The 13,790-nt window shown below is 57.4% G+C and overlaps 2 protein-coding genes across 2 annotated transcripts in view; both read right to left on the bottom strand.

Moving 5' to 3' along the window:
- CTSH (cathepsin H) overlaps positions 1–253 on the bottom strand; it is a 9,560-nt gene extending 9,307 nt beyond the window's left edge. The window contains exon 1 of the mRNA XM_009280468.1: positions 221–253. Coding sequence (XP_009278743.1) covers positions 221–253 — 33 coding nt within the window. The remainder of the gene's footprint in view (positions 1–220) is intronic.
- Positions 71–13,790, bottom strand: part of RASGRF1 (Ras protein specific guanine nucleotide releasing factor 1) — a 32,791-nt gene continuing 19,071 nt past the window's right edge. The window contains exons 16-27 of the mRNA XM_009280466.1: positions 12,656–12,781; positions 11,821–11,991; positions 11,304–11,410; positions 10,457–10,569; positions 10,006–10,066; positions 7,258–7,361; positions 6,806–6,890; positions 6,311–6,508; positions 5,426–5,505; positions 4,174–4,291; positions 3,750–3,818; positions 71–1,117 (exon numbers count right to left, since the gene is read on the bottom strand). Of these exons, the coding sequence (XP_009278741.1) occupies positions 1,025–1,117; positions 3,750–3,818; positions 4,174–4,291; positions 5,426–5,505; positions 6,311–6,508; positions 6,806–6,890; positions 7,258–7,361; positions 10,006–10,066; positions 10,457–10,569; positions 11,304–11,410; positions 11,821–11,991; positions 12,656–12,781 (1,325 nt within the window). The 3' untranslated portion in view covers positions 71–1,024. The remainder of the gene's footprint in view (positions 1,118–3,749; positions 3,819–4,173; positions 4,292–5,425; positions 5,506–6,310; positions 6,509–6,805; positions 6,891–7,257; positions 7,362–10,005; positions 10,067–10,456; positions 10,570–11,303; positions 11,411–11,820; positions 11,992–12,655; positions 12,782–13,790) is intronic.

Raw genomic sequence — 13,790 nt, 5'->3', positions numbered from 1 at the left:
CCCGCGGGGAGCGGGGGGGGGATCTGCGAGTCCGGCGTTGACCCGCCGAGAAAAACATCACAAGTCCCGGTTCACCCTGAGATAGAATAGATTTATTAGCAAGAGGTAATCAGGAAACATATATTTTTACAAAAAATGGAAATATTTTTCCAAACAAGCTGTAAGTTGAAATAGTTTTAGGGCTTGAAAGAGAATTCTCATACCACGAGGTATTGCTTACAGCAAAAGTGTTCTGGTTGTTAGAGTGGAGCATGCCTGCCACTGTAAAGTTAAACTGTGTTTATATACTGTACAATGTAAAAAATACATGGTAATATTCACAGAATAAGCACTACATTACTATATTCCTGCTAGAAGGTGGTTAGACAGGATTACAGTATATGTAATAAAAACACTCGGTCATCTTTTTCTAATTCTACATCATGTTACTCATAGTGGTCACAAGGTATACGGATCTATAGCATATCAACAGAAGCTTGTCATGAGCCGTATGCAGCGAGGAGAGTCAAAGGGACGTTTCCATCTTCCCGACTTAGCAGGGACCGGGGGCAACGGCCAAGAGGCCTCCCCGGCGCCGGGCCAGCGCGGGGGGGTGGCACGCAGAGAGAGGGCCGCTTCGCACGGAGGGATAAACTTTAACGTGTTCTCCTCCCCCGCCTTACAGAGTTTGCCCAGGGATGTTACTGCCGATACCGTCTGAGCAAGAGCTGCTCCGTGCTGCCCAAGAGCCCCGTGGGAACACACGGGTTCACCTGCCCGACCGCCAGCCCCCTCGAGAAGAACAAATGACAAAAATAACATCATTGAAAAGAAACCGGGACTCCAGCAAAGTGTCAATGCGTGAAACCTTAAACGATGCAGGAAATCCTACGCGAGGTCTACTGCGGCCTAAGAACGAGGGGGGCGGTTTGCTTGGAGAAGCACATACGTGGAAGTCACTCCAGAGCGTCCAACAGAAACAAACAGATATATACAGTATGGTATAGCGTGTGTACACGAGCAGCCGCCGGCCACTGCTCTGGGCTCAAGAAGGCAGTTTGGGCTCTATTCGCAGAGAAGCTTCATAAAGGGTTTCTTCGTCCATCACAAATGACTGGTCCAGCAGGTACTGCGTCACCTGGAAAAATGAGAGCCAAACCATTAACAGGGAGGACTCACCTCTGCTGCAGCTGACGATAAATGCCGAAATTAGGAAATGATAAAGGCCTGAGCAGTAAACAATGAGTCGCAGAGAAGTGCCTGCAGTTCCTGCCAACCGGCGTTGCACGTGCTTATCTCATCCCAGGATTGCAAAGTCTTGCCTAGTCCTCAGCTGCTCTTCTGTTTTTCTTGCTTAAGTTTTCCTCTCTGGTACTATTTTATCAGCCACAAAGTTCTCTCCTGTTGAGAACACAAAATCCTGATAATTAAGGCACCGCGTAAGTGGGGAACAACATTCTTGCTGCAGGAATGCTGCTGACAGGGCAGGACATCTGCTCTGGTGCTAGCAGAAAATCTGCTCGCAATTCCTGGAAGATTTTTCCCAAATTACTTTTTGGCCTCATTAGCCATGCGGTGTGCGCAGCTGATCCCAAAGAGGGGCACAACCATGCCGGGGCAAGGCGCCACATCTTGGGTTCGGAGCCGGCCGGTGTGAGGAGCAGCCGGCAGCAGAGCCTCTGCCCGGGAAGTGCCAGCAGTGCAGAGGGGGCTTCATCCCATCACCCACAAGACCCTCCAGGAGCTTCTGTGCGGCTGTATCCCACCTCTGCAGGGAGACAGGGCGATGTGCAGCCATGCACGGCACCACCTGCACTACCCTTCCCTGCTGCACTTGGCATTGGCTGTTTTCAGCTGGGTTTCCCAGAGCTTTCGCAGACGCTGATCTTCTTCCTCAGCAGGAGAGGCTGGGAGGAGGCAGGGGTTACCTGGGGTGCCCAGTTGGGAAAAGGCTGCAGCATGAGCCCAGCCCCGGGCAGGTACCGACAGTGCGGAGGGTAGGGCGGGGGCTGCCCAGCACTGCAGAGGCTAAAATCAGAGCCTGTGGCCCCGTGACCTCCGCCAGCCCGGCCAGGAGTTGCAGTCCAGAGGGACTCGGGCTACTCCTGCCACCGCACACGGAAACTGGTGTCATCAGCTCGGAGGGCGGTTTGGCCCGGCCCGATTGCCAACAACACAGCAGCCAGGGCACTGGGCAGGTTCGGCAGATGCCTGCAGGGCAGCAGCACTGTTTCAGGAGGGTTTGCTGTTTCTGGAGAACAGCAATGCCAGCGACAGCGGAAACCCCTACAACAACCAGCCCAGTTCCTGGGTGGCTCTGCAGTGCTGTGGCAGAGGAAGTGCAAGGGCGGCTGAGACCTTTCATCTCATCACATGTGTGGGGGCCACCACGAGGCTGAGGCCACCCAGCACCAGGCTGCGGGGGGCAGTGGGACATGTTCTGCTCCCAGCCTGCACCCCCAGCCTGGGGAGAGGGATGCTGCTATTTCTCAGCATCTCCAGGGTGGGCTCTGCCAGTGCCGGGATAACTCAGCTGTGCGCAGGCCCACGGGAGCGGCCCACGGGAGCAACCCACGGGGGGGCCTGGGGGGACGCAGAGTCTGGCCCTGCTCTGTGCAAAGCCTGCTGCAGGGAAAGGGGGGCACTGAGGGAGGGGCAGCCTCTGCGCCATGGCCCAGCTGTGCATGCAAGGAGCAGTGCATACATTTTATAAACACACAGAGCAGCCCCAGGAGCACTCTGGCCATCTGCCATGCTGCCCTCCCTGCCCGACGGCTGTCACATCCAGGCATAGCTGCTGTCTACAGCAATGCCTCCACTGCAGTATCCTGGGGGAGGCACGGGGAAGCCTGCTGCGGCCCCTGCAGCTGCCCTCTGTCCCCTGCACCACTGCCGACAGCCTCCAGCAAGGCACAGGCACTGCTCCTGGCGCAGAGGCACCAGCCATGCTCCTGCTGCAGCGGATGGGCAGCAAAGGGCAAGGGAGCACAGGGCACGAGGGCAGCGGCCCCAGGAGCCACTGACACTTGTTACTCATTCCTGTGGAAGGGCCCCATGGATGGGAAAAGGTACAGCTTCTTGCTCCACCTCCAGGTAAAACACGAGCTCCAGCTGAGTTCAAGACCCACGCTCTTGCAGCACACAGGTCTCTGCCTCAGCCACCACTTGCCCGAAAGCAGCTCACAGCGGAGGACGGCTCCATCCCCAAGGCCCACCCGCTCCCCGGGAGCCCTTCCAGGCTGCTCCCTTGCCACGCTGCCCAACCACAGCCACGCTCCAGCCCCAACTCGGCAAGACCGTGCAGGGCTGCTGACCCTTGTGCCCACGATCGCGGCAGCTTGCAGAAAGAACCAGAGGGAAAGGGCAGTCCTGTTTGCTGGGAAGAAATGGCAGCAAAGCTAGGGACAGGCCCGGAAAGCGCTGGCTTGTTCTGGCCAAGGCTCGGATGGCGGGAAGCCACATCCTTTTGCTCTGCCAGCAATACTGCATGGGCGATGAGCTCCTTACGGTTTGCGTGGCAGGGCACACACACGCCGAGAGGAGCAGGGAGGTCACTACATGTCTCCTGTGCCTGCTCCCCCTCCATTATGCCTCACTTGACACAAGCCCCCACACCTGTACTGGTTCTGCTAGCGTTTTCTGTCTTAAATTTCTTACAGAAGCATCGTATCTTCCCCAAAGGAGCTGCCAGAAATTGAGGCTTAGACGCTGTGATTTGAGAGGGAGATGAGGAGGAGAGGGAATGTGTTGCTCTTGGGACAAGGCTGTACCTTAGGCTGGTGCTCAATCTTGTAGGAGGTTTGCTGGAACTGGCGGATCTCCCTTATGATGTGCGAAATCTGTCCGGAGATAAAACACAGAAGCTGTTTACAGCACAGCCATCACCACCAGCACTGCGTCCCAGCACCTGGGATGGCGACGGGCAGCCAGTGGAGCTCACTTCACCCGCACCTTTTAACCACAGCACGATGCAAAGGGCTTTTTTGTTTCTTCCAGACACATCCCTCACCAGGGCAACCCCGGCTGTGTGTGTGCGTGCAGGGGGACATGTGTGGCTGCCTGGTGCTGAGTGGATGACGGCCAGCTGTGGGGACTGCGTGGCGTGGGCACAGACCTGGGCAGCACCGCGGCACCGAGCCACATCGCTCCAACCCAGCCCCTGCACGCCCACCGCAGTGGGGCTGGGGGACTCACCATCCTCATTTTGGAGAAGTTCACCAGGCCGTCCTCAGTGTAATTCGGGGTCCCCTCCTCAATGAACGCCAGGTCAGTCAGGTACATTCCCAGGTAGGGGACGCACGGAGGGTCACAACTTCGGGAGTAAACCAGAAACAAATAAGAAAGAAAACTGCCTTACTCTGGAGCTTTGGAGCAGGGAGGAGGGTTGGACTCCAGAGTTAGCAGAATTTGAAGGATTCTAATATACAGAAACCCTAGAAGGAAGCCTCTCCCCGGGAAGGCTGCTGGTCTCCTGGGCCGCATCCTGCAGCCACTGTCCCCGCAGGCAGGGCAGGACAAGCACGAGCTGTGGCTGTGCCCCGCACGAAGCTGCGGGCTGCAGGAGGTGAGTTGGGGACAGCTTCGGCAGAGGGTTGGAAAGACCTTTTGAAGCTTCCCCTGCCTTCCTTGGCCCCCCCAGCCAGCAAAACCCCCGCCAAGAGCTGAGGGCAGTGCAAGCGCTGGGCTTGCCCCCTGCCCTTCACCTCACCCCCCAGCCCAGTCCCCCACAGAAGATCACCATGCACTGCTGATGGGACACGGCCCACAGGTGTCTGCCATGCACAGTGATGCACAAGCCCGTGGGGATGCACCAGCTCCAGGGCAGCTCAGCACCCCGCTCCCCATGCACCCACAGCACCGGGCTCCTCGGCTGCAGGACGGAGCGAACACCAAGTAATGACAATTTGGGGAGCCTGAGCGCTGGCAGAGAAGCCTGATGCCATCTCTGGTAGGGTGTGGGGCTGGCTGCTGTTGCAGCACTGCCAGCTCTCTGCTGTGCAATGCTCTCACCCAGGAACCACCCTGGTGTGCTGCCAATAAGGTCCACGCTAGCTGGAGTGACATGCACTGGCTGGTGGGAAACCGTAGCTAAATATGGTACACTGTGGGGTTTAAACTATGAGTCTGTAAGGGGAGGGGGGAAAAAAAAATACCGGTGTCTGGCAATGATTTGCACCTTTGCAATCCCTTTTATTCGTGTCTTTCCACACTGCTGCTCAAAGGAGCAGCTCATTACTCGGGATCACTTTGCAAGCCGCTGCCCTGTGCCTGCTAAACAAGACGCACATTAGCGCAGGGTCTGAAATGATCTTGTGAGCAAAGCCCCAGCCTGCAGCGCGGGAGCCTGGGTGGGATCTAGGTCCCCTGCCACCGCGGGGGCCCTGGGCCGGCCGTCAGCAGCTCCCTCACAGCAGCAGCCACAGGAGGAGAATTGTTGTTCACTCACTTTTTCAGTGCCTCCCTCAGGTTCTTAAACCTGCCCTCCGACGACACCAGCTTTTGTAGCTTATCGATCAGAGCCTTCGTCTGCAAGAAACCCAAAGTGTCACCTGGAGAAGGCCCTGGAAGAAACCCCCATCCCCGTGGCTGGAGGCAGTGAAGCCTGAGGAGCCGCAGGGTCGCTCCCATCCTGCCCTGCCCACAGCAGCCACCGAGGCACGTCAGCCCCGTCCGGCTGCTCGACACCTTTGCAGGTACAAATTCTGCCCTGGTGATTACACCCGGCTCCCAGTGACATCCAGAGGAGCTGAGCAAGCACTTGAAAGCAAAGTTCCTCCAACACATAATAAAGACAGGTTATGTACTTGTTTCCTTCCCCTGCCTCCCACCTTTGCCTTCGTCAGTGCCTGTTTTAATTTACAGGTTTATCACTTTGCAGGAAAAAAGACGGTGTTTCAGATTCAGAGGAGCCCACACAGCGGTTCTGGCTCAGCAGCCTCTGAACTCTGTCAGGGTCTGTACCATGCAGGTACAAGCTATTTCTGTACCAAGTAACTCAACACAAGAATTCATTTTACTCGTGCATAATTGGTCTGAGAAGCCCAGAAAACCAGTTTAAAGAAGCATCTGTGTGTGTGTGCACACAGCTACAATGACTCTTTAGAAAAGGTTTCTTTAGCTGCACATCTGACCTGTAGGATGAATAAACCCAACAGCAACACAGGGTCTGAGCTGCTTGCACTCCACCTCCCTCCTGGGAAAGACCTACAAAAACCTTACTCCATTTTCTAACTGTTTTTTCAGTACGTCTCATGTCATCCCAACACCATCACACCCAGCCCATCAAACCCTCCCCTGCCTCCCCAGAAGAGGGTCAGCCCCATGCCCCTACCTGCTTGGAGACCTTGAGCCAGGTTTTCTTCAGGCGGAAGATGGCACTGCGGTTGAGGGAGGAGGTGATCTCCAGCACCGCGTTGTAGTTGTGCAGGCACCTGCAGATGTCCGCCACCGCCACCCACTTCTCGATGGCGCTCACCCGCGCGTTGATCTCCTCATTCCGGAGGATCTCTGACGCTATCAAGTTACTGACCTTTGGGGAGACATCGGTTCCAGCCTGCACGTCAGGAGGACTTTGGACAACAGCTATGTGCCCTCCAGCCTCGCAGCATTTTTTAAAAAGATTTCCCTTCACTGCAGTAGCCCCAGAAGGAGCAATTGCACCAGGAGATGGACCTGCAATGGGTCCCCAAGGCACATAACATCCATGGAACACGGGTGGGGGCAGATAAAGCTCGTACATCCCAGTCCCTGGCTAAGGCCGGGGGCAGGTTGGCTGCGCTGCCTCGCCTCTGCCTGTCTCCCCATCCCCTGCCATGGCTGCACTTACGTCATTAAAGTGTTTTGTGTTCTTCATGATGTAAGGAGTCCTTTCGTTCTTCTCAAGTTTCATCCAACCTTGCCCAAAGAACTCTCTGCAAATGACAACTTTCAGATCAACATTTATTTCCCGGTTTTGTGGGACACCCAAGCCCTACAAGCTCCACTGCACCCACACGGGATGGAAGCGCCAGGGCTTTTGCCCCCCCACACTGCCAGAAAGGGACCGCATGGATGGGCTTGAAAGTGCCATGGAGGTGGGAGGCTCTCCCTGAGCCGCTAACCCTGTGGACATCAGCAGATAAGCCACAAATCGAGACCTCAAATCTGGGCTCGAGCCCAGCCTGGGCTACCTGCAAAGCAGGCGGCAGCTGGGAAGGGTTTAGCCTGGGAGGGGGAGCAGGTGGCCACAGAGTCCAGGACGACCAGAACAGCCCTTCCTCACTCGTGGGGATCACTCACTCATACGGGATCTTCTTGAAGACCAGGTGATCCAGCAGCGTCAGCTGTTCTGCAATTTCCAGGGCTGAGTGGTTTTCAAAAGGTTCTGCTTTGACTCCCTCAGCCTGAGCGACAAAGGCAACAACGAGGGCTCGCTGGTTAAGAGCATAGTAAGAACTTCTGCATTTCATGCACATAAAATCAAAGCCGAAGTCGGACTCCCAAGCCAAAGGCTTTTCCCCATCGGAGCCGGCGTGCACGGTGCCACGCTGGTCTGATGGTCCAGAGGCTCCGCACTGCATCCTGCAGCCCACCAGCGCTGAGAAGTGCCGGCTTCACACAGACCTGCGAACCTGCTGGTTTTAATTACGTTATCATCTGAGCACATGTACAGACACAAAATTAACTAATCTTCTCTATTTAAGTAATTAGGTGTCAGCTATGGAATGGATCCCCACATGTCAACTTCTGCAACCGCTGCCTTTTTGCTCTACATCTGTTTAATTAATAAAGCACTAGGGGATCCCAGCTGGAGCGGTGCTGCCGAGCTGCTGCCTCGTGCCTGGCTACCCCTGCCTGGCAGCTCGGCCAGCCTCGCCGGCACCTCTCCACCAGCACCTGTGGGGTCGGCAGCTCCTGGACCCTGCTGCTGCTTGGGACAGCTCTTCTAAGGGATGTCGAAAAAAGCAGGGGAACGGGGATGGCCCCTGTCTCTGCTGCCTGGTTTTGGCCAAGTGGCGCTTGCAGGCATGGGGGAACTCGGGGTGCCCCGTGCTTGGAGCCACCCGGGCTGATGGCAAGAGCCTCCAGCCCCAGACCTGCATGGAGCGTGCATGGACTTTGCTGTGCTTTGGCACAAACACAGTCTGAACTCAGGGTTTTCCCAGCAGGGAATGGTCTAAAAACCTGCCACAGCATCCCGCCTCCTGGAAACGAGCAGCAACGTCTCTCCTGTCCGGGTCCCAGGAGAGGGGATGTAGCAGCTCCCAGCACAGGGGGGTGCATAGGAAAGAGGGGCCAGGCTGGCATCGTGCCGGGATGGAGCAGCATGATTGGGAACCATGGGCTGCTCTGGGGCTGTGAGGGCCGAGGTGCAAAGCAGAGAGTGCATGGGGCGGCAGGCACAGGGTGGGTGCTGCTTCCAGTCCAGCCAGTTACTCCCACAGACAGCCTGGACCCTCCTCACTGCCCTCCCCAGCACCTCCTGGAAGCAAACAGCAAATGGCATGTCCCTGTCCCTGCTTTGCTCAGGGATGATGCACTGAAACACGAGCTGCTGTGTTGCAGTGTCCCCTGGCCAGAGCCAGTGGTGCACGGGGACAGTGGTGCAAGGGGACCACACTGCGGGGTGGCTGGGGGTGCAGGACATGCAGACGATGCCGTGGGTCAGCTGAGCCCCCTGCTCTGGGGTGCTGCTTCGCCCTGAGAAGAGGCATCACCTCCCTCAGCACCCTCTGCAAAGCAGTGGTTTCGGAAAAGCAGAATGGCTCCAGGAACCCACGGGTGAGCTGGCCCCAGGAACTGTTCCAGCCAGCACGAGTTAACAGCCTGTTGCAAAATCCCCTCCTGGCCACGGGAAAGGGGTTTCGAAAGCGGCTCCCAGGGAGCAAACACCAGCTGAGCTTCCTCTGCGGCAGCTGAAGGGCCCATGGAGAGGCTGCGGGGGGGTGGGTGCACACTGGGGGGGTGCAGGCTGCAGGGGGGTGGGTGCACACTGTGGGTGGGTGCAGGCCGTGGGGGCACACCCTGCCAGAGCACGGGGTGCTGCTGACAGCAAACACTGCATGGGCAAGTGGCACTGGTGGCACTCAGCAGCACCAGTGCCATGCAGGAGGGCTCTGAGCACACTGGAGGAGGGCCCCCCTGGCCAAGGGTTCAGCACACGGCACAATGCACACCCCCAGCTCAGGAGGAGGGGGCCGGGGAAACCACAACCCCTATCACCCCAATGTGCGCTCCAAAACCCAGGGCTCCCTCGTGTCCCCACCGCGCCTCTGACGGCAGGTCGCTGCTGCTCAGCTGCTCAGATTGAGGGGCAGACCGAAACCCTCTGGTTTCGTTTGTCTTCTCTTCTTCAAAGGAAGTTTCCAGCACCTGTGGTTGCAGACAAAAGCTTAAAAAAAACAACCAAGAGGGCTCAACCACTCCAGAAGCTGTCCGGCAGACACAGGGGACAGAGCCATTGTTGTTTCAGGTGCACCAGGCCAATTTAAAGTGGCTCTTGGGTTTTTCTGGGAGCAGACTTTGGTTTTTTTAATGCAGGAAGGTGGCAAATGCACTGCAGCCACCCTGACAGTTTTAAATCCATTGCACATTCCCAGGGCTCTGCTCCTGGAGGAGCAGTGCCGATGCCAGCTGCACCAGCGCCCGTGAATTGGAACCAGCGCACAGCGGCACTGGCGCAGGTTTGGGGACACAGAGGACATGGTGGAAACCCATGGGGTTTTCCTGTGTCCCTTGGGCAGGCACTGGCAGCAGTGGGCAGGCACGTCTCCATGCCCACTCCAGCTGTCCTGCCAACTGTGCAGGAGGACTAAACAGCCAGCGGGCTGGATTAGTGTTGCCTCTGCCTGTAACAGATCCAGCTGTGCTCACAGCTGGCCTTGTCCTCAGAAAACCTTTCCCTGCTTTGTAGCTGTACGCCCGGACAGAGGGCTTGGAGAACCGCTCTCCACAGAGCTGGGTGCGCCAGAGTGCGGGGATCTTTAGCTGTTCCCCTACCACCACGCCGAGCTGCCAGGCAGAGTGATGAAGGGAAAGGGTATTTACCATCTGTACGACCTCCTCCAGGGTTATCTGATTGTCTCCTGGATCCTCCTGCGTCAAGGTCCTACGGCATGAAAACACAGCATTACTTTAGCTGGGAAAGCATCAGACTTGCACGCCTCCAACAGGGCTGCAGCAGGACTTTGTGGTTTTTCACAGATTAAACACTCGGCGTGCATAAGAACACTTCTAAGTCCCATTTCCTGTTTTAAAGAGGAAAAAAAACCCTTAACTGAGACCACAGCCCCATGGGTCCTGATGTGCCAGGGAGACGTATGCACCACCCAGCACCGCCCATCCTCCTCCTCGGCTCCTCCCGCGCCCCAGGCCCTGGCCACGGGCACAACCCCTCCTGGAGACCTCGTGCCTGCTCTTATCCCAGGTGAGAGCGGGAAGCGGCCAAAAGCCTGGCACAGCATCCAGGAAAAGCAACCTCCCACCCACGGCCCTTCACCTTATGATGTTGGCGGCTGCTTTCCTCTCCTGGGTCAGGAGCTCAGGATCATGAATAACCTCCTCCAAAAAGCCGATCACTCTGAACTTCAGCTCCTCATTGGTTTCAAAGTCCTGCCAAAGCCGGCACGGTCACAGTGTTAATGTGCTATAACGTGAGTAACGTTGATTCCCAGCAGCTCCACTCCCTGCCCATTTAAACCTGGCCAAGACCGATGGCCCTGCGGTGCCAGTGCAGGCGGCTGCTCAGGGGAGCGCAGAGGCTGCCCCTCCCCGGCAAAATCCCAGCCCGCAGCGCCCAGCAAACGGGAACCGGCCAGGAAGGCACCCGGCTCATTCTGTACCATTGCATTGGCATCAACCGGCCTGGGAGAGGCGTGGGGGCTTCCCAGTACCAATCAGTATGGCACCGCTCCCAGTGCCCCCAGCAACCGGTGGCAGAGGGAAATGGACAGCAAGGAAAGCCATGCGGTTTCCTAACCCAGACCCCAGCCTGAAACCCCTAACAGGAATCAAACCCAGCTACTCCTTCTACCCAGCTACTACTACTTCCACCGAGCCCAGCTGGGGGGATGACCGCGGATCCTGGCTCCCCTCCTTCGCACACCGAATATACAAACACTGCAATCCACGCCTGGCCCCCCGCTCTGCGCCAGGGGCTCCCAGGTCCCCTGCTTCACAGTTTTCATCTCCTCCCCATGTCACTCATTTGCTTAATTAAAAAAGAAGTGCCAAATTGTCTTTCCAGCTGGAGCCTGGCTGAGCCACCCGGCATACAGCTGAATTCACGCCGGCAGGGAGGGAGGACCCCCGTGGTGCCCACACCCTGACCGGCCCCCGCCACCCACCTGCGAGTGTTTGGAGACCCAGTGACGCAGCACATTGAGGACCCGGTTGGTGGCTGCTCTCCGGATCACGAATTCCTTGTCTCCGTTCCGCTGGTCCGTTGGAAAGCCTGAAACTGCCAACGACCCCTTAGCACAGCTACAGCTCCGTCGGGAATCATTTACGGATATTTTCAGGACTGCTAGAAGGAGCAGCCCCATCTTCCCAAGCATCCCTAAGCTGCCTCTTAAATGCACGCGCTGGGGAGGCTCCGTGTTACAAGGCAGCGGGGTGCTCAGCCGCGGGTGCGAAGGGTTCAGCTGCCTGCAACCTGCACATTCCTCGGGCAGCCCCCGTGCCCAGGCACCCCGGGAACCACAGCCCCGAGTGGGCGGGCGCTGGGCTGTGGGTCCTCTGGGCACCCCCAGCGGGGGCTGCCTCCCAGCCAGGGTGCTCCTGGAGGGCAACCCAGCCAAGTACGGTGGAAACGGGCACCCTGAAAACACATCCCCGCCCTCTCGGCAGCCCGGGGCAGGGTACCTGCGCTGGCGAGGGACATCCTGCGGTACTTCTCCTTGGTGGGGGTCCCCTCATTGGCTCCCGCCGTGGCAATGGCGAATGCAGAGGCAGCCGACAGGGCGCTGCGTGTGCTGTCGAGCTCCCGGCAGGACGTCATGACCACGCCGTTGTTGTAAGAAAACAACGAGAAATCTGGGGGGAGAAGAAAGCCAACACCACCCTGGCTGCTGCCACAGCTCCAGCCAGGTCCCCTCCCACAGCCCTGGACCCCCTCGCCAGCCCCCCCAGCACACGCGCAGCCCCCCCAGGTTGGGGCACGCCAGGAACGGGGCTCATGGAGGTGGTAGGTGCAGATGGCCAACACAGGGCGATTCCCCACAGGGAGCTGGCTTCCACCCTGCCGGGGCTGGGGCAAAGGAGATGGGCAGCTTTGGGTGCCACCACGCCATAAGAATTTATCCAGCACAGCTTTAGCAGGAATTAAGCCAACGGGGTGCTACAGACAGTGTTAAGATAGCTACAGGGGAGACTCGAGCAGATAAATCAATGCTTGATGCCAGTCCAGGCTCACATCTTGAGCAGCATAATTTGCTCCTAACGTGCCAGATCAGCCCTGGGAGGGGAGAAAAGGGGTGACGAGACCCGGTAAGATGCGCAGACCAGGTCAGCGATACGGGCCAGAGGGTTCAGCATTTCCCTGTCCACTTGCAGGAAAATAAAGGGTAAAGTCCTGCTCCTTCTCACATCTGCTTCAGTTTTACGTCTGCACCTTTAGCAGCTCTGCATGGCCAGGTTCAAGGGCAGTGCGCAGCCCTGAGCAACCCCCAGGCGGGACAGGTCTTGGCCCACTTGTTACCTGATGAATTTTTGCACTTGATGGACTTAGGAGTTGTTGGAGATTTTGTTGGGGAAGTTTCAGCTTCTGCTTCGTCGCTCTGGTTGGGATCCGTGTCCGACTCTTCCCTGACAGATACCTCTGAGCCTGGGAGGAACAGTGAACCCAGTTACCATCACTGCTGGACATGTGCACGTTGCAGCCACATTTTAGCTCTTCCAGATTTTCCTAAAGTCTGAAGCATTCCAGCTGGGCACACAGCAACCAAGTACAGGAAAGGTACAGAGTCCCGCAATTACTTTGGGGGTTTTTTGGGGTGGGGGTTTTTTTTGGGGGTGGGGGTTTTTTAGGTTTTTTTGTTTGTTTTGTTATTACAACTTACTCAGCTTTCAGGTAGCACACAACCCACAGGAGGCAGGAGCTCTCTGTGCTGTCCATGGTGCATGTATTGCCAGCTCGGAGGCTCTGCCCAGGGCTGGCGACGGCGAGACGGACCATGGGCAAGCTCCAGCCCATGCACCCTGCACACAGCGATGGGGTGGGATGCGGTACCTCCCTCCCAGGGTGCAGGTGCTGGGAAATCACCCAGCAAAGGGCTGCGGGAGGAGCTGGGGCAGCCTGTCCCCCCGCCTCCGGCTGGGCTGTTCTCTGCCCTCGCATACAGCTACCCCACAGACTGGCTTCGCCCCTCTCAGAGCCCCTGCTTGTGCACCAGGGCACAGAAGGTACTCACACAACCCGCAGTGAGAGAGAGGATAACGTCGAGGTGGAAACAGGGAGGCTGCAGCCTGTTCCCATTTTCATTAAAGACAAGGAAACTGCTAGCAGTGCCGGAGTCGTGCACACAGCGTTGCTTGCACAGGGGTCCGGCCCCAAGGCAGCTGCCCCACAGCCAGCAGGTCCCAGCTCAGGGTGCTGAGCGTGATTCCGGTGCAGATGGGGCAGTGTCCTGGTTTCAGCTGGGATAGAATTAATTTCCTTCCTAGTAGCGGGTACAGTGCTGTGTTTTGGATTTGGGATGAGAACAATGTTGATAACACACCGATGTTTTAGTTGTTGCTAAGCAGTGCTTACACTAGTGAAGGACTTTTCAGCTTCCCATGCTCTACCGACTGAGCAGGCTGGAGGTGCACAAGAAGCTGGGAGGGGGCACAGC

The sequence above is a fragment of the Aptenodytes forsteri genome, unplaced genomic scaffold (genome assembly GCF_000699145.1).
Source record: "Aptenodytes forsteri isolate BGI_AS27 unplaced genomic scaffold, ASM69914v1 Scaffold83, whole genome shotgun sequence".
NCBI lineage: Eukaryota > Metazoa > Chordata > Aves > Sphenisciformes > Spheniscidae > Aptenodytes > Aptenodytes forsteri.
This window is presented reverse-complemented; position numbering and strand designations above follow the sequence as displayed.